The 18,968-nt window shown below is 39.1% G+C and overlaps 5 protein-coding genes across 8 annotated transcripts in view; 3 read left to right on the top strand and 2 right to left on the bottom strand.

Annotated features, from left to right (window-relative positions):
- Positions 1-1,565, top strand: part of LOC148173328 (phospholipase A2 A2-actitoxin-Ucs2a) — a 32,010-nt gene extending 30,445 nt beyond the window's left edge. For all 3 annotated transcript variants that reach the window (XM_088038647.1, XM_088038649.1, XM_088038648.1), the window contains 4 exons: positions 569-710; positions 900-1,127; positions 1,183-1,289; positions 1,340-1,565. In XM_088038647.1, the coding sequence (XP_087894773.1) occupies positions 569-710; positions 900-1,127; positions 1,183-1,289; positions 1,340-1,506 (644 nt within the window). In that variant the 3' untranslated portion in view covers positions 1,507-1,565. The remainder of the gene's footprint in view (positions 1-568; positions 711-899; positions 1,128-1,182; positions 1,290-1,339) is intronic.
- A 537-nt stretch (positions 1,566-2,102) lies between these two features.
- On the top strand, positions 2,103-5,824 carry Egm (acyl-CoA dehydrogenase family member enigma). Its single transcript, XM_088038644.1, has 7 exons — positions 2,103-2,820; positions 2,869-3,094; positions 3,190-3,386; positions 3,586-3,690; positions 4,978-5,163; positions 5,214-5,383; positions 5,434-5,824. The coding sequence occupies exons 1-7, from the start codon at positions 2,170-2,172 to the stop codon at positions 5,792-5,794; spliced, it is 1,896 nt and encodes a 631-aa protein (XP_087894770.1). The 5' UTR covers positions 2,103-2,169; the 3' UTR covers positions 5,795-5,824.
- LOC148173326 (plasma kallikrein-like) lies at positions 5,762-7,730 on the bottom strand. Its single transcript, XM_088038651.1, has 6 exons — positions 7,613-7,730; positions 7,450-7,569; positions 6,789-6,895; positions 6,229-6,375; positions 6,048-6,183; positions 5,762-6,000 (listed from the first exon to the last, which is right to left on the bottom strand). The coding sequence occupies exons 1-6, from the start codon at positions 7,665-7,667 to the stop codon at positions 5,828-5,830; spliced, it is 738 nt and encodes a 245-aa protein (XP_087894777.1). The 5' UTR covers positions 7,668-7,730; the 3' UTR covers positions 5,762-5,827.
- A 97-nt stretch (positions 7,731-7,827) lies between these two features.
- Positions 7,828-12,585, bottom strand: LOC148173325 (sodium/potassium-transporting ATPase subunit alpha-like). The gene is made up of 11 exons (XM_088038642.1): positions 12,257-12,585; positions 11,176-11,325; positions 10,819-10,991; positions 10,602-10,769; positions 9,338-10,558; positions 9,034-9,292; positions 8,714-8,986; positions 8,416-8,661; positions 8,180-8,368; positions 8,018-8,132; positions 7,828-7,972 (listed from the first exon to the last, which is right to left on the bottom strand). Exons 1-11 carry the CDS (start codon positions 12,378-12,380, stop codon positions 7,861-7,863), a joined length of 3,030 nt encoding a protein of 1,009 aa, XP_087894768.1. The 5' UTR covers positions 12,381-12,585; the 3' UTR covers positions 7,828-7,860.
- Positions 12,586-13,985: 1,400 nt separating this feature from the next.
- Lerp (lysosomal enzyme receptor protein) lies at positions 13,986-18,964 on the top strand. Of its 2 annotated transcripts, none has more exons than XM_088038392.1 (15): positions 13,986-14,309; positions 14,489-14,624; positions 14,674-14,819; positions 14,867-15,301; positions 15,348-15,638; positions 15,688-15,947; positions 15,995-16,345; positions 16,394-16,665; positions 17,042-17,177; positions 17,226-17,341; positions 17,561-17,670; positions 17,721-18,085; positions 18,141-18,392; positions 18,438-18,677; positions 18,726-18,964. In XM_088038392.1, the coding sequence occupies exons 2-15, from the start codon at positions 14,500-14,502 to the stop codon at positions 18,738-18,740; spliced, it is 3,114 nt and encodes a 1,037-aa protein (XP_087894518.1). In that variant the 5' UTR covers positions 13,986-14,309; positions 14,489-14,499; the 3' UTR covers positions 18,741-18,964. The 2 variants fall into 2 exon arrangements, with proteins under 2 accessions (XP_087894518.1, XP_087894519.1); XM_088038393.1 differs by lacking the exon at positions 13,986-14,309 and adding an exon at positions 14,316-14,435.
- The last annotated feature ends 4 nt before the right edge of the window (positions 18,965-18,968 follow it).

Here is an 18,968-nt window from a genome sequence, read left to right as displayed (position 1 = left end):
TTGTTTTAATTTATCCATTTTGACACAAAGTTATGAACTCCAGACGCAAATTATTGTCCACTGAAAGATTTCCCTTTGGATAATTGGTATTCCTCGGATTTAGTTAAGCTTAAAAACCACTAACAAGATGTCAAAACTAATATCACTATGACGGTAAAGTCCAAGTTACAACCCGAATTTTTTTTAAATGACTAGAGCGCACTGCCCAGAATTTTATGTTTCTAATAGTACATACCTATCAATAAGAGAAGTTTTTTGAAGTAATGTGCTATAATTCATTTATGATATGAAAACGAAAATTCAATTCAATAGCTCCATTGTGTTACTAAATTTACTTTTTATGACTCTACAATTGAAAGTTATGGCTACACGTCTGTGACTTGTCAAGAAAGTGATATTGACACTGATATTATTCAGACACATTTTCTTACATACAGGTGTCCTAAAAGGTGCGCACAGGCAAATTAAGTACGAACGTTCTTGGTTCTTTGTAAGACAAATTAAAATTTTTATTAAAATTAATGCATAATGGGGATCTAAGCCAAATTAAATTAACTTCGCTTTACAGATGGATCCAACCGAAATTACCCCTTTAAAAGAATATTATGGACCCGGGGAAAACCCCAAGACATCCGTAACGCAACTGTTCATTTAAGCTACGCCAACAATCCGTTTGGTACTTCATCAGCATCTTCCAGCAAGAAAGAAACGTAAGTCCAATTATCCCCACATTACAAAGCTAAAGAAAATCAGGTTCATAGAGTTAGGTAATTAGTAATTACCCTCATTACGACTACAAATCTATGCAAGTATTTCTTTCGCAACATTTGAACACGTGTTAATTTAAATTGTTCTTCACACGTAGCTGCCGTACGCTTTCACAGTTACTCAATTTTTAGATTCATGCAACAAGTTTTAAGGGCTCATCAGCCACCCCCGTTTTCCGATACCCCCCTTTTTAAAAAAGACTCCCCGGATGCCTCCAACGACCAAAGATCTAAGAGGGGCGTAATCCATTTGTACAACATGGTCAGTTGCGCTACTGGATGCAATCCGTTGATTTACAAGGGATATGGGTGCTTCTGCGGTTTTTTAGGATCAGGATATGCCGTTGATGGCATTGACAGGTGTGTTTTTTTATCTAAATAACTAAATTAAACAGTCCTGCCAACCTTTTTTCAGTTGTTGCAAAAACCACGACTGGTGCTACGATACCGCCAACTGCCCCATGTTCTTAGAGTATTTCGTGCCGTATTATTGGAAGTGTTACCACAACAGACCATTGTGTGGTAAAAGCCCTGCAACCATCGACTTCTTTTATTCCTGTGTTTATTTCTAGCTATTCCGCAAGACCAGTTAGGGGGCCCCGGTTCTTGTGCCCAACGATTGTGTGAATGCGATCGAGTTCTATCCGAATGTCTTAGTCAATTTCCGTGCCCTTCCAGGAGAGCGCGGTGTAGGTCTTCGCCCTGGAGACTCATCCAGAACGCTTTTATGGATGTTTAACATTTGAATTTCAAATGACTTGTAAATACCGGCTACTTTATAATAAAGTGTTACATTTTGACAGTTATTGTCACTCAAAAATTTACAAGGGATGAAGGACGAAACTGGTAAAAGCAGCACTGCGGCTCGAGAAGACAGCAGTAGACCACACGAAATAAGACACTCAGTTAGGTGGTCCAGGCCTCAATGGATTAAGTGTTTTTTTGTAGGTGCCACCATCGTTATTCTAATAACGGGAGTAACACTCGGAGTTCTTAAACTTATATAACAGTCGATCTAAATAAAATAGTGTTGTTAACACCGAACATTTTTATGGTCACTGTATTGACAACCAACTAATTTCCTTCTAGTGCCAAACAAAAATTCAAAAACAACTCGAAGTGAAGTTTGAAGCACACAATCCTCTCTCGGAATCCAACTCTGAGCTCGTCCAAGTCCAAATCTTGGAAGTGTTAACACCTCAACACCGCCCAAACATTGGATCCTTGTCGTCTAGAATCATATTTTGCTCGTTTCTTGGAATAGGAGTTGGTTTGACCGCAATTCTCGTGGCAATTTTGTTTTGGTCCAAAATTTTGATTATTGAAACCTGAAAATAAACATTTTGGTGACCACTGGTTTAAACTAACCTATCTTTTTGTGAGGTTATATCACCGGTGAAAAATGTTGAAAATTAGTAGAAATTCGCGTTTAATTCACATTGTAAGACACTTGGCGAATCAGTCTTCGCAACCAGTAAGCAAAGAAAGTCATGAAGACCATCAACTCAAAGAATTTGAAAGGATTTCGAACATCCAAAGGAAGTTCAAAACGAAAAAGCCCCAGAAGCCCCCTTTCGTGAAAAACTTGTTTCTAGGCACCTTCGATACGGAGTTGTTAGCTTACCCCGAGTTGTCCAACGAGGAATTAGATAATCTGAACAAAACAGTTGAGCAAACAAGAAATGTTCTTCAGCAACCGAAAGTTAAAGACTGTGATCGTCTTTCTGGAGACTTTTTAAGGAACTTAGCGGTTGGAAGGCTTCTTGGCCTTCAAAGTTCACAGTTAATGAACGGTCGTGAGCTGACAGCGACAGAATCCTGTAGAATTTTCGAGGAATTATCCCAACATAACCTAAAAAACTCGATCATTAACAACGAGACTCTGGGGGTCCAGACGTTGGTCAAGTTCGGAAGCGACCACTTGCAACGGAAGTATCTGCAGAGACTCATTGATGGCGAGAGCCTTTCCGCCTTTTGCGTCGTCGAACCTTTGCCTTCAAAAAAAGAAATTTTTAAGGTCACTGCTGCTAAGTCCGGGGATGGCAAGACTTGGGTTTGTTTCCAAAACATAAATTCTTGAAATTTGTAAAGTTGGTTTTAGGTACTCAATGGGCAGAAACAGTTGGTAGTCAATGGAAGCGACGCTGATTTATTTATAGTTGTTGCAAATTCTGATTATAATGTTAAAGATCACATTACAGAGCGAAAATATTCTGTTTTTGTTGTGGAAAGAGACTTTGGGGGAGTCACGAGTTCAAGGAAGAGTTCAGTTGATGGGGCTTTTCAATTGTCGGACGTTGTGTTCGAAAATACAACAATACCCAATGGTAATTTTATCTTAAAAAAATTGAACGAAATAAGCGCGCGATGTAGAAACGTATGTCGTTGATAATCTACCTTGGAGTTATTCCTGTCTTTTTAGAGAATGTCATTGGGAATCAAGAGGAAGGAGAAGCAATATTATCGGCGATATACCCCGAAAAGCGTCTTGGTGTGGGCCCAATTTGCTCAGTCCTGTTTAGAAATTTAATTAATGGAATGACACAGCACTTTATAAATATATCGCAAGGGCCCACTTTCTTGTATGACACTGATGCCATTCGGATAAAAATGGGAGAGGTAATTTCATGTTTTTTTTTTATTTTCTTTATTTAATATTAAATTTTGCAAATTGTTACATCAGAACAACTAATTGTGTCAATAACATGTCACTGTTCATTTATAACTGTAAAGTCCAAACCTTTTTTTACTCAGGCGGTCGTAGTTTGTTTGTACTATAGGTTTACGCTGACCAATCAGAACAACTCTTTTTTTTTAGATCATGTCTTCACTCTACGCCCTTGACAGCATGATTTATTTCACGTCAGGCCTTATCGACAACTACGAAAATCAAGACACCGAGCTGGAAACGTCAATTGTCAAGGTACAGTAGACTCTCGATAATTTGAAGTTTTTTCCCGGTCCCCTCGATTTCACTCGATAAATTGAAAAATCATAGTATAGTATTTTGGTCCGCTCGTTAATTTAAAGTAAAATCTAGAACTTTTTTCCCGCCAACACTATATAATTTGAACTTTTCACTCCCGAACTTTCGTTAATTTGAAGTCTCTCGCGTCGGCGGATAAAAAAACAGAAAACTTCTGAACAAGCCATTCTTAAAAATTTCATTGCAGCTTTAAAATCAGATTTTTTGACTCTTAACCCTTTAACTGTTATAATCGTATATATACGTTTTGACATTTTTCTTATAAACTCTAAAAGACGAGAATTTGAAATTTTGGAAACAAAAATTAGCGAATAAGACAAATCGAATGACAATATTCACATATTCGTGAGACTTCCGGTTATGTCGGAAGGAGTAGTCAACTTGCTTATTTAAAATGGAACACCCCATTTTGCATTTTTAGATTCTACAGCCAAATTAAGAGTGACTTTATTTATAATGTGCTATACTTTGAACTATTTCAGAGATATCTTGATTTTTGTAAAAAAAAAATGTACAACGGAACTGAAATTTTCTTTCCGAGATAAGTACTCTATAATCTATTTCAAAATCGCCACGTTAATTGGAAAATAAGCACAATACAAACGTAAAATAAAATTTTAAGTTAACTTTATGTATTGGACAGCTAGTTTCTACTAAAAATAGGAAAAAAAAGAAGTGTTTTTACTCTTTTGTTTCCAATTTTTTTAAGCATGCTTTGGAATGGTGACAGTTTTATGTGAATCTTTTATAAGCAAATTTGCTAGTCTAATAGAAATAAAAAATTCTCAAAAATATTTTTTTTTGTAATGCAAATTTAATTATTTTTTTTTTGAAAAATTGAGATATTTCAGAAATAATACAATTTAAGTATAGCACGGTATATAGAAAGTGATCTTCAATTTGCATATAGAATTCAAAAATGCAATAAAATATAGGTGTTCTATTTAAAACAAGCAAGTTGACTGCTATTTCCGGTATACCGTTGTAACCAAAAATGTCACGTAAATGTGTATTTATTCGATTTTAGGCTCTCTTCTCTGATTGGTTTGTTTATTCTGACTACTGTCTGTTTGCTTTTAAACGCTCGTTTATTTGATTTTCTTCTCTTTCTCTCGATTATTTGAACTCTCGATAATTTGAACTTTTGGCCAGGTCCCTTGAATTTCAAATTATCGAGAGTCTACTGTATAGAACCTCTACTCGCTTCTACTGTGTAACTTCTAGATTTTCGCCTCGGAACAAGCCTTCCTCGCCACTTCAACTTGTTTGGACCTCCTCGGTGCTGAAGGAGCCCTGAAAAACCACTGGTGCAACCAACTCCATAAGGAGGCCCTTTGTCAGATGATCCTCAACGACAATAATGACAATCTTAAAATCTTGACAGCCCTCTTTGGACTACGTCACGCTGGAGTATGTTACGCCACCTCTTCGAAACACTTAAGATACTCAAGTATTTTTAGAAACAAATCCACGAATTGGTTCGAGTAATCCGAAACCCGTTATTCCACGCCACTACTGTATTAAAACGAATGTGGACTCATCGTAAACAAGCTGAAGATAATCCAAAATTAGACCTGTTTTTGCATCATTATTTGCATCCGTCGTGTCTTCAAGCAGCGCAACGATTAGAGTAAATCTTATCTTAATTCATGGTTCTATTTGTGGCCGTTTTATTTATAGGTATTGCGTGTTGCGTTTGCAGTACGTTACTGAAATCTTCCTTTCCCGTTACGGAGTGGAAACCATCAACAAACATGCGGATTTACGCTTGATAGGGGATACTATTATTGATATTTATGCAATGGTGGCTTGTTTGAGTCGCGCGTCGAGATCCTACTGTATTGGATTGCAACATGGGGAGTACGAAATGACGTTAGCGTCAGCGTTTACAGTCAACGCAACCAAGAGAGTGAGAGCAAGATTGTCCACGATCATCGATGGGCCTTATTTAACCACAGATGAAAACTACCGATTTGTTTCGGAGAGGTTGTTTAATTTTAAAGAGTACTACCCTGTACATCCCTTGACTAGGAATTTTTAATTTATTAAGATATAAACAATGTAAATAGTATCGTTATGCGACTATGTTAGATATCCAGTTCATATACTGCTGAACATTGGTGTAAGTTGACAATTGACCACCCTTGACGTCATGTACACTGACTACACCTTTGAGGTACCACCTGTCAGAATGTAAAAACACCAAACCTGCACCTTCGCTTTGGTGATTCAGGGAAACCACCGACGCTAAAGCAAGGTCGTTAGTATAAGGTGACAACACGCAAAATACGTACCAAGTTGCGTACACAACTTTTCTTTAGTGATGAAAATCTGGAAGAACTCGGAACCATCGCGACAGTCGTGATAATTCTGTTCAACTTTTATTATCTTGTTTTCGCTCCAAACTGGTTGTATGCCACTGGTGCCAACCTGAAACTTGTACTTAAAATTGTACAACAGTCATGCCAAACTTACGTCATTGATGTCGGTCGACCAATCAACACACACGGGCATGATTTCTTCGTTGAAATCAAAATCACTTTTGATTATCGCCAAGTCGTTTTCGAAGGAATTCGAGATGCCTTTGTAGTGTTTGTGGATGTGGACACTGTTTTTGGGAATCTTAAAAAATGTAAGTACGGTCGGTTTAGGTTGCAAATATCTACTTTGACAGTTATTTTTTTATTTAAAGTTAGAATCTTGATGAATTAGTTTTGTAAATTTGAAGATTCCAAGGTTGGCACCATTGTCCTCCTAGAGTTTGACATTTGTCAATTTTGTTATGAAAAGTGTTGTGCATCAATTAATCACTGTGAGCTCTTAATAAACTTTTCCAAGTGAACTGAAATGTCCCTCAGATGCGACGCTGTTTTAAACCCAATTCACGTGACACCGCCATCACAACATTTGAACAAGAATGAATTACACGACGAATATTTAAAATTTGTGACCTTGGATGGACAGTTGCAACCTAAGCCAACTGCAAGCTCATCACTATGGTCCACTTATTTAGTTTACTTTAACAATACTTTTACCTTTTCTATAGTTTTCGTGTTGGTATACTTCTCTAAGTTGGCAGTGGCGATGTAAAAACTCCCGTCGCGGATGTTTTCTGTGACGTCATCATAGAAACAATGTGCGGCTGTTGACCAATGACATGTCAGAAAAGTGGCGGAAAGTTTGATTTAACGAATAACAATCCATACTCGTGACGTAATTAAAAGAGATTGCAATATTTTATAAAGGAGCAGTAAATTTTGGTGGATGCCCCCCATTTGGATAACAAAATTGAAAATTAATGAAAGTCATAAGTCATAATAAATAATATGGTAGCTGCACGCTATCTTTAGAATGATATGGTAGTGTCATAAAGTCGAACGTATTTACGAGAACATTATTTTGACACCGACCTACAATAAAAATTACGTTTGACGTTTTATGTCACTGGAATATCTTTCTAAGTAGTGAACAAAATAGGGTCTAAGATTAAAATTCGATTAAGAAAATTGCAAATTCGACATAATTCACAATATGTAAAAAAACAATGACGTCATGTAACTTTTTCGAAGCGTCGATGTCAATTTTTCTAACCTTTGATTGCACCAATCGATACCAACGTGTTTGTTAAATTTTTCATTTTCAAAATCAATTTTTGTCATTGAGTTTTTCGAAGACACGGTGTATATGATTTCTTACCTGTCAAGATCACGTCCGTCTGAATAACAGTTCCCAGACAAACAAGCTCTAATTGATTTGGAGTTTCCAAATAAATTCCGACATTCCAAGGAAACATTCCTGATCTAAATTCCCCACATTCTGCCAAAAAAGTGTCAGTTTAAATCAAATAAAAATTACTTACCTTCACTGCCGTAAATTAAAACCAACGTGACCAGAATGTCACTTTTGCTCAGCATCTTGACCTTTGCCAAGTCGCACTATCAATAAACCCATCGCTTGCAAGATACGTGTTTAAAAACAGGTTTTTCATGCGAGTTAGGAGAATTTTTTTAATAAATGGGGGAAAATTGAGTCAGTATCCACAGAATTGTCAGGAAAAAATTAATTACAGTGAAGTTAGTGAGAATTTTTATTGATAAATAATTTGCGCTAATAGTAAGTTTCGTGCTTGTACCAGCCATCAGGGTATTTCCTCATGTGCCATTTTCGAAGTTCGTCGAAAATGATGATGAAAATAGCAAAAGGAAGAGAATAACACCACCTAGAACGGAAAATGAAGGAAAGAACACTGAAGATGATGGCTTACCATCGAAACAGGATCGGATAAAATTTCAAGTAGCTCATATTGGGAATATATGAGAGCATACAAGCAACGACCGTTTCGACTATTAGGCTGATATTCAGGATCATGTTTCCCATCCCTTAAAAACAATAGTACCAACTTAAATAATAAAATTAAAGCCCCCACCTTGTTGCACTATTGAATTGATTCTGGTCTTGCACACAATCAAATCAGCCCATTGCGTCACCACCACACTTATCATGAAGGCAGTATAGCACGTGTACTCCAGCTCCTTCCGGCTTTGGTACGACCATTCTTGTCCGAAAGAGTCCTGCAGGTCGTTGACGGTCTCTGAGTCCCATTTTTGCCGCAAACCTGAAACTTTCTTTTTAGTTTTGAGTTGTAAAGTTTTTGGTCCGTACCGAAGAGATGAGTTGGGAAGAAACCGTGCTCTGCCATGATAGCGAAATAGACAAAGAACCCGCCCATGGCTTCAATGATGCCGATGTGGCCATACGCCAAAAAGTAGAGTTTCCGGGTGACTAAGTTATCAGTTTTTGGGTTTCGCGGAGGTCTTTGCATGATGTCGCTTTCGGCTTTTTCGTAGGCGAGGCTGATGGCGGGCAACATATCGGTCAGAAGATCAATGCAGAGGATGGCCATGACACCTGTAAGAGTGTTAAAGTAATGTTTGGGACGTCACGATCGAAGCCGACCGACCTAAAGGTAATGGAATGTTAATGAGGACAAACGCCAGAAAGGGCAAAATTTCTGGTACGTTGGACGCCAAAGTGTAAGCTATCGATTTCTTCAAGTTATCGAAGATTTTCCTTCCTTCTTCCACTCCCGTAATGATCGAAGCGAAGTTGTCGTCCAAGAGAATCATATCAGCGGACTGTTGGGACACTTCAGAGCCCGAAATGCCCATCGCTATCCCAATGTCGGCTCTTTTAAGAGCCGGCGCGTCGTTTACTCCATCACCGGTGACAGCCACTAAAACATAATTCAAACCAAAAGAAATGGAGAAAATCGGTGATTACCTATTTCCCCAAGTCGTTGGCAACCTTCCACAATTTGAAGTTTTTGCGTGGGCGACGTCCTTGCAAACACTATCTCTTTATAGTTGTGCAAAATGTTATCCAACTCGTCATTGGTCATATCTCGAAGAGTTGACCCATGGATGACGATGGCTTTGTCTTTGAAGCGCGGTAACGTCTCGATGATGTTAATATTGAAAGCATCAATGACTTCTTCGGATTGAATGATGCCAACTTGGCGCGCTATTGCCTTGGCAGTGATCTGCAACAAACTGTTACAAAGTTATTACGCCAAAAATAGACAAACCGGATGGTCTCCGGTGACCATAACGACTCTAATCCCTGCAGTTTTACACCTTTGTACAGCATCAGGCACTTGGGGTCTCGGCGGATCAATCAAACTCATGAAGCCCACAAACCTCAACTCTCTTCTTGGAAAATTCGGAGGTTCTGCACGGAACTCGAAATTTTTAGTGTAACTCTCGTCCAACAACAAATCGCAGAATCCAAGGACTCTTTCTCCTTTCTCCGCCAATTCGGTACAGGCTTTGTCGCAGATTCTTCGCAAATCATCGGTGAGTTCTTGCGTTTCGTTGTTGAGGAAGATTTGCGTGCACCGCGCGAGAATGCGCTCAGGAGCGCCTTTCATCACCATCAAACAACGCCCGTTCTCCATCGCGTGGATGGAAATCTGATACTTCGTGGTGGAGCTAAAGGGAATTTCGAGGAGCTTTGGGTTGTCGTGGCGGAATTTAGTCGGAGACCCTTCGATTTTGGTGAGTTCGACGAACTTCAAGATGGCCTCTTCTGAAGCATCACCGCGGACTTGGCGGACGAGGACCGGTTTGTCCTCTTCGCCATGGACAAATTCGGCGCGGTTGCAAAGAGTCGCGCAGCGCATCAAGACTTTGAAACCTTCCTTGCTCGTGTAGTCTTTGGCTTCCTCTTGGTTCGTGGTGGAGTCGGCATGGAGGATGTCATTCTCGCACCAGAAATGACAGACGGTCATCTTGTTTTGGGTCAAAGTTCCGGTTTTGTCGGAGCAGATGATGGAGGTTGAACCTAAGGTTTCTACAGCTTCTAGGTTCTTGACTAGGCAGTTCTTCGCCGCCATCTTCTTCGCGGTTACGGAAAGACACACCGTAACAGTTGCGAGGAGACCTTCTGGGACGTTAGCCACGATGATCCCGATAAGAAATAGGGAGGCTTCGATCCAGGAATAATTCATGGCCAGTGCCGCCCCTCCGAACACCACCCCCAGGAAGCACGCCCACACACTTATAATCTTCATGAAGTGCTCCAGTTCTCTCGCGATTGGTGTTTTATTGGGTTGAAGCCTGGCGGTCAAGCCGGCGATGCGGCCCATCACGGTTTGGTCCCCACAAGCAGCGACGATTCCTCGAGCTGTGCCTTCAACAGCGTTGGTGGAGAAGAAGGCGAAGTTCTTAGTCTCAAGAATATTGTCGCTGGTGCATTCGCTTCCGCGGAATTGAGGCTCGGATTCGCCGGTTAACGCGGAATTATCCACCTGAAGAACAAGATTTAGATGGGGATGAGGGTGGAGAGACTACCTTGAAGCCTTGGCTATGGATGATGCGGATGTCGGCGGGGATGCGATCACCGAACTTCATTTCGACGACGTCTCCAATCACCAGGTCTTTGGAGACCACGGAGATGGTCTCCCCGCCGCGGATCACTGTAGCCTTAGGAGGAACCATGTTGGCGAAGGATTCCATGATCTAAAACGGAAGGAAGTTGAGGAACTGGAGGTGTTAGAGCAAGACGAACCTTCTGGCTCTTGTGTTCTTGGAAGTATGTGAAGCCTCCGGTTACTACGACCACAACCACTAGAACGCACCCCAAAATCAAGTTATCGGAATCCGTTTCGTGCGTCGTTATCATCCTGATCACGACAGCCGTGAAACAAAGCACGGCGCCAATCCATAGCAAGATCGAAAAACCTGTGAATGAATGAGACACCCTGTATATATTGGGTAGAAATTTAAGGATTACATCGAAAATGCGTCCGCTTTCGAGCGTCTCGAACCAGTTATATTTTAAATTTAGCATAAATACCAATCTAAATTTAGCCCGAATGATGATTAACTGACTTACAAATCAAATTTTTCGGAATGATGGCCTTACCATGCGTTAGCGTTCGTATAAATTTAACAATTTCGGGTGTTTTTGTTGATGGTGTCAAAGTATTTGGGCCAGTTTTCGCCAAAATTTCTGCGGCTTGAGCCGGTGTAAGTCCGGTTTCTCGATCCGTGTGGAGGCGGCGACATAATTCTCCTGAAAATAGAAGATTTTCGGAAATGAGTTGACTAAGTGCCATAGGCGTCGACTGCGTGGGGGGAGAAGATTTATGATTTAAGTTAAGAAGAAGAGGGGGGGAAACCAAATTGCAACGTTTATTTTAGTCACAAATGTTATAAAAATGAGCGGCGAATATACAAAAAGTGCAAGGATGATTTGAGTTTGTTTGATTTTTATTTTTAGCACTTCCTTTTCCGAGTTTAATTTCGGCGGACTTTATAAGGCCATATTTATACACGTTATGACTTTTATACGATCACCGTGTATATTTGCAGAGACATTGTTTTGTGGGTATTGAAAAGCAGTAAATTGGGTCATAAAATTTCGATTTCGTTCGTTGGAAAGGCGCGAAATTTTCCTTTCGAAAAATTCACGCATGATGTAAGTGCACACATCATCGCGGACGTTAAACGTTTGATCCAGAAAATTGATAAACACCATAAAACAACAATGATTTTATCGCCCGATATTTTCGGAGTGATAAATGAATAACGATCTCAAGAGAGGTATGGATTTCGGGCGTGTAATTAAAATGTTGCTGTATGTTTAAAGTACGAGATCCATTTATTTTGGAATATCGAATTGCACGACCCCGTTTTAAGAATTGCTCTAAAAATACACAAATCTTTATACAAACCCGAGAAAATTGAGGAAAGTGAAGGGCGATTTGTCGCCTTTTACGAGGAAAATGTAGGTCATGTTAGTAATGAAGGGTAGGTACGCCTTAATTAAGTCAATAGGGGACGCCGAACAAATAACGGATTAATGAATTGGCTTATCTTTATCCCCCTAAATGAAAAACTAAAGAAAATAAATTCAGGACTTTGTTCTCTATTTCTGTTAATTGTATATTTGTTTTACCAGTGACGTCACGTTGGTATTACGTCACAAAAAACAGCAAACTCACCTAAAGGCACCGAATGCGTATCAGTGATAACTTCTTTCCTGAAATTTTCTAATCTCGCTAAACTAATTTCCCTTCTACTCAACGACTTTTTTCTCTCGAATTTCTTCTTAAAAAGCGACGACATATTTTCTTCCACGACTGACAACGAAACTCTCAAATTTTCAATAAACGGTCAAACATTTTAACATTCATTAATAAGACGTTATTAACAAGTGGCGCGTGTCGACGACATTTCGTTAATTATTTAAACAAACCGCGTCTGAAAAACTGGAAATGGCACGGAATTTAGGCGAGCTTTCCAGTGGTGCGAAAATTTTCAGAATGCAACAGTAAATAAGAAGTGGCCTATAAATAACCCCACCTCTTTATCGAACTTTTGCTAAAGAGGGGGAAATATTGACAAAGGATGAGTTTTTTCCAGTTTGATCAAGTCGGAATTGCGTTTTTCGCGACCAAGGTGTTCCCAATTACCTGTTGGGCCAACTCATCAAAGTTTTTATTTTTCAATGACGAAAAAAAATTACTTGGGGGCACTGGCTAAAACCGGTTTAAAAAAATGCAGTAATTTACTGATGCGGCCTAGGGGAAGGTGGAAGCCAAAGTCGACAATTTTCGGTTAAGTTTAAATATACACAACAAGAACACCACAGCTTTCCTCTAAAGTTACTTAAATTTACGTTGACTGAAATCTTCTTTCTGTCGAATAATTTTAATGGAAACACTCTGTACTTGTATTTAAATTTACTTTTTATTTTAATTGCAATTCAAGGGTGTTTTGCGCGGTCGTACAACACCTAGCGACACCTATTGAAGTTTGGCATATTTAACGTTATTTTAAAGAAGATCGCAGACTTTCTTGGCTCAAATTTAATATTTTAACACCTAAATTTTTTTAGATAACTAGATCATTAAAAATTATTGTGTTTTTTTTATACAGAATGTCTTAGAATAACGCTCGCAATGCTTTTAATAGGAAATTGTCCATCATCCTCAGTTGGCTTTGAATTTTCAAGTCATGTCTTTGATTGAAGAAACGTTATCAAACTGAGAATTTTGTGAAAATTTTAATGATCGCAAATCATTTCTTTTTATTTGTTGTAGTTTCGAAGAAACTTGGATTCTACGTGAAATTCTGCGTAAAATGAGCACCAATACTTTCAGTTTGCTTCATAAACAAGCGAGATAGCGACCGAGTTTGAATTAAAAACCCAAAGGCAAGCTAACTTCTACATTGAGAAAATGAAAATTTTGAATTCAAACTATCGAAAATCAATTTCCAAGGTAAAAAATTGCGAGAAAATCGATTCCGGAAAGGGTTGTTTGATATTTGCCATAATTCCGAAAATATCAAGCAAAATCGTTTTCGATCCTCAAAAATTTTGGCCCTCTGGCAATAACCTACAATTTTAAACGCCTCTAACTCAGTTATTTGTTGACGTACAAGAAAAATAAGGATATTTTTGAATTCAGCTCGAAATTCTACGTTAAATAGCCCATATAGCTCAAATTTCCGAATGCCGAATTACATTTTTAGAGATACATAATTGTTTATTTTCTTCTACGATCATTCATAAGTGTGACTACTTGTTTTGAAAGTCCAATAAATTAGCTTTTTTGATTCGGTGCTTTAAAAGTGACTGTTATTGGTTATTTGTTTCTTTTTTTAATTTAAAGAAATTTATAATCACGTGGTTGTTGTATTACGCGGTCTTATCAACTTGACGTTAATACTACCGGCAACGTAACTTGAGCCACACAAGACTCTCGTATTTCAAAATTATTAATTTTCTCATGCTTCTTCATGTTCTGTTCCTGTAAATTAACATCGTGAAAGCAAAACAAAACGCTTCCTTCACTTGATAAGTGCATTTTCTACAAATAAGAAGTGTTTTTTCCAAAAAACTCAATTCAAGTGTCACCTGTCACTTCAGATGTCATGACATAACCTTATCATTTGCCGTAATTTATTTGTGTCCATGCGTTTGAGGGGAACCCCGTAAAAACAAAACAACGCGAATTCACCAGGAACGGAACTGAACAAATAATAATCCGAGTAAGTAGAGGTTATCTCTTTAAGTCCTGACCCAATTAAAAGCATGTCGCCCTACAGTAGTTAATTACTAACGATAATTTCCAAACCGGTAAATAATGACAGTGCATCGATTCTGCGAAGCATGATGTAATAATATCAGTGACCGCCAAAACTTTACTAAAATTTACGTGGGATTTCAGTTACTCAAACCATGGCCACTTACATTTCCCTACTTCCGGTGATCTTTAGTTTTGTAACAGCTGTACCACAGATATTTACCGACTCGTACAAATTTTGCGACGTTAAAATTGCTGGTAAACAAGTCCCAGTGCCTGAGTGAGTATAACAATGTGGTTGAAAAAAGTCCCGAGAGGTTAGATTTCAGCAAACTTTGGACCATTTCAAATAGAGACTTCCAGTTGTTTTTTTCTCTTTGCAAAACCCGACAAAGTTCTTGTGGCAACCAAACATCCTCTTGTCTCGTTTTTCCAAGCAAGGAACAAATTAATTTTATGTCCGAGTTTGATCCAGGTGCGTTTATTTCCATCTCCATGTCGTTTTTAATGAATTGTTTCTAGGTGAAGATGACTTCACGCTCGTGACCAGAAGTACAACGAAGTGTCGCTCAAATCCCGCCAAAAATTACTCTCTTGTTCTTTTATTACAATGTTCAGATTCTACTAAGCCAAAGCCCCGGCTGATGCCGTTTTCAGACGATGATGAGTGCTCTTTTGAGGTGGAAATTATGAGGCCTGGGTGTCGCCCCAAGTGTACTGAACTTGTCAACTCCTATTTATTGGACTTTAGGACCATGAAGAACACTTTGAGAGTAACAGATCCAATGAACTTCAGTGTGAGTTTTTGTGGGTCAAATCCCGATTGCCCTGGGGGCACCATCAGCGCGTGTGTTATCGACAATCAGATGGCATTGGCTACTAAAGAATCTCAACATTTTAACTACGGCGCTGCGAAAAACGAGCTGACAGCAAGGGGGCGTTATAAAGAGGGTAGAAGTAAGTATCTCAAAAGGGGGACAGTTGTCTTTCAGTATTCTTTTAGCTGTGAGGGACGTACAGGTCCTCATCAAGTGTAGATGGGAGACCGAATTGGCCAATGCCCGTTATAAAAGGGTCCAGATTCAAGGGAAACACTACCGATTTGAAGTCGAATCTTCCTTTGGGTGTATAAAATTACCTCATAATTGTGCCATCAATAGCATAGATAATCTCCATTATAATCTCACTGGTTTGTACAAACGCGAAGGATGGGAAGTTACCGGAGCCCCCAATGGTGACAAAATCTTGATGAATATCTGTGGACCACTTCCGCAGCTTAGTGGAGACTGCGCCGGTAAATTCCAACTCATTGTCTTGAGATTTTTTTAATTCTGCCATTCCAGCTCAACATTCCCAAGTTTGCCATTTCAATCAAAATGAGTATAAGAACAGAGGCAGCATTTTATCATCCCTCCAAGCCTCTGACGACGTTGTCAAAGCAACCTTCGTCTCCGGCTCCGTTTGTCGGGAAAACCAAACCTTGTCCTACAGCACCCAAGTCATTTTCAAGTGTTCGCGGTCGGAAAAAGGGCCAGTTTTTACTGAAATCAAACAGTGTGTTATGTTTTTGACGTGGGAGACCCCAAGGGCTTGCCCTATCGACGTAAGCTCTCCAAAATTCACTTTTCACGCCTAATCTTAATCTTCCAGGTGTATGTGGGCCAGAATTGCTACATGAACGACCGAGTTTCTAACAGAGATCTAAAAACCCTCCACACTGAAACTGATAGCATTTATCCTTTAGATCAACAAACCAAACTTTTATACAATTTGTGTGGCGCAATTCACGAATCGTGTTCAGGCTTCACCAATGTGAGTTTTTGCCTTAAGACCCCGCAAAGCGACGTTGTGATTGGCTGGGAGACCAAGGAACTAATCAGTGAGACCGGTAACCTCCGCATGGTACTACACGGTTCTTCTTGCACCAACCAAAGAAGTCGCGGTGAAGTCATCGTGCATTTTGTGTGCAGTTACGAATCTCGCCCGACCCAAATCCGCGTGGTTCGTTTATCGCCTTTTTAAACACTCATTTCTCATCTCTTGTTGTAGGTTGAAGACAGTTGTAGGTTCAATGTTACTATCTTCACGCACCTCGCGTGTCTTTCGCACGGTCATTTCAAGAATTGCACCTACAGCACTTCTAATACGACGTACGATTTGTCTCCACTCACCAAAACAAGTGACAACTATGTGGTTTCGAGTGGAGACGTCGATTTTATTTTGAATCTCTGTGGAAATGTGGTTACCGGAAGTGACGTTCTTTGTAAAGGTGACACTATGGTTTGTTGGAGGAACTCGACGGAAATTAACATTAAACATAAGTAAGTTCACGTGATTAACTCTTTAACTGTTATAAAAGTCCCAGAACTTGTGACCCAAAATTGAGATATTTCAGAAATGATACAAATTAGGTATAGCGCATTATGCAGAAAGTGATCTTTAATTTGCATATAGAATTCAAAATGCAATAAATTATAGGGTGTTCTATTTAAAATAAGCAAGTTGACAGCCTCTTCCGGCATAACCGGAAGTGTCACGTAAATGTGAATCTACTCGAATTTATTCTATTCGTCTTATCCGCTTTTTGTCCCCAAAATTTCAAATTCTTATCATTTGCATTTTCTGAGAAAAATGGCAAAACGTACACATACGTTTACAACAGTTAAAGACTTAAATGATTTGATTGGATACTTGCAGGTTTAAGTCATTGGGGGGTGCGGCTACGCCGCTGTTACGCGATGGCAGATTGGTCGTGGAGGCAATGATGGGGACTTACTGTCCCGGAGCTGGACATTACAAAAGTGTGATAAATTTTGAGTGCGCACAGGAACGGGTAATTCCCCTAAAATCCCCCTTTTTGTTTTATTACAGTAAATTTTAGTACCCCCCAACTTTGCTGGCTAGAAACGAATGCGTGTACAACTTTGAGTGGAAGACACCGGAAGCGTGTCCCCAGGACCGGAAATGTCTCATTCCATCCACAAAACCGGACGTGTTGTAAGTTGCAACTGACACCGTGTCGTTTCTTATCTTTTATTTGTTTTAATTTCTCACGCTGCTGGTGATCAGTTTTTAACCGCTTTGTAATGTGATCTGCACGCTTAGTAAACAAGAGACAAGGAGACAGTTATTCTGCACCCATGTCTGCTTTTTTGTGTAACATTTCTTATATTAACGCAATAAATTCCCTAAACAAATTCTCGTGAATTTTTGTAGCCTTGACCTAACGAATTTACAAAAAAAGAGCATATTGGTCAACGTCGACAACAGAACGAGTCAGTACGAATTTAATCTCTGTACTGACGGTTACACCAAAACTTCTAAAGGCACGTAGATCTGTTTTTTTCTTCACTCTGTATAATCTTCATTGTTTCAGGTGTTAGTGATGACTCGTTTTTAACCAGACACTTTGTCAAAGACTTTGAAGACGCGTACCTTGTCCTGGACTTGGGGAAAAGTTGCAATGATTCCAACACCATCTCAAAAGTCATTTTTAAAATCGTGTGTTCTTTAACCACAGAACAGTACCAGCACACCGCCTTTGAGAAGTGTGTTCTTAACATGACTCTCGCTACTCCTTCGGTATGTTCTATTTACAAAGAACACGCGAAAGTACCATCGTCCACTGATCTAAAAATAGTGAGTGAAGAACCAAGTACTCAAAGAATTGAGCAAAAGTGTAGAGTCATCAATGGACAAACGGGCTATGAGTTCAGTTTGAGCGACATCAAATCAGAAGAAGTGAGTGCTAATTTTTCGTCGCTTCTGAGGATTTCATCAAAATCTCCCATTTCAGGTGGTTTTCAATGGGAGTACTTTTGGTATTAATTTAAATGGTAGCTTGACCAACAAATGTGTTGGAGTTCTGTGCAGAAACAACACTGAAATGATTGGCAACGTGTGTCCAACAACTTCTTTTGACTACCTGCACCAACGTGTCTCTCTTCAGTACTCCTCAAGTAGCCATTGCAGCGAAAATAGCAACTTCTACAAGCTCGAAATATTATTAAGATGTAATGACACCAAACACGAAACGATGATTCTTAAGGTAAACTCGATGGGTTTCTATTTTTCTTCCAACTAATGTTTTTAGGATAATATATGTGAAACCGTTATCGCATATGATTTACCAGAAGCTTGCTTTTTATTGAAACAAGACATCGTGACAGCTGGAAATACCAGACAAAATGCTCTTATTGCAGGAGTCGTGTCGAGTATCGTGATTCTAAGTGTCCTTGCACTTCTTATTTATTTGAACAGGAGGAAATGTACTCAGTACATGGAGTTGTTGCCTTTTTATAAAGATAAAACTGCAGTTCCTATATACACAAGAGTAACGTAACGTCTTGTATCCATGAATTTTGCTCAACTTCTGTTTTAGGATTCCACATTGTGAAGACTGACTCGATTATGTGAGACTTTTACTACATCGTGAATGTATACGTTCCGTTCCAAAAAAAAAACCCTTTTGATTACATCGTTACCTTAGTTTTAAGAAGAAAAAAATTTAATAATCATTTGTAGATTTAAAATTTCTCACCTTCCAGTATTGTTTCGCTTATTTATACATCATATTTATTAAATTGTTGCTATTTTAATAAAAAAAAATCATTAGTTTTAGCTC

This window comes from Gnatocerus cornutus, chromosome 6 (genome assembly GCF_029298725.1).
Source record: "Gnatocerus cornutus isolate USDA-ARS CGAHR chromosome 6, icGnaCorn1.1, whole genome shotgun sequence".
NCBI lineage: Eukaryota > Metazoa > Arthropoda > Insecta > Coleoptera > Tenebrionidae > Gnatocerus > Gnatocerus cornutus.
The sequence above is the reverse complement of the archived record's forward strand: the minus strand, read 5'-3'. Positions and strand labels throughout refer to the sequence as shown.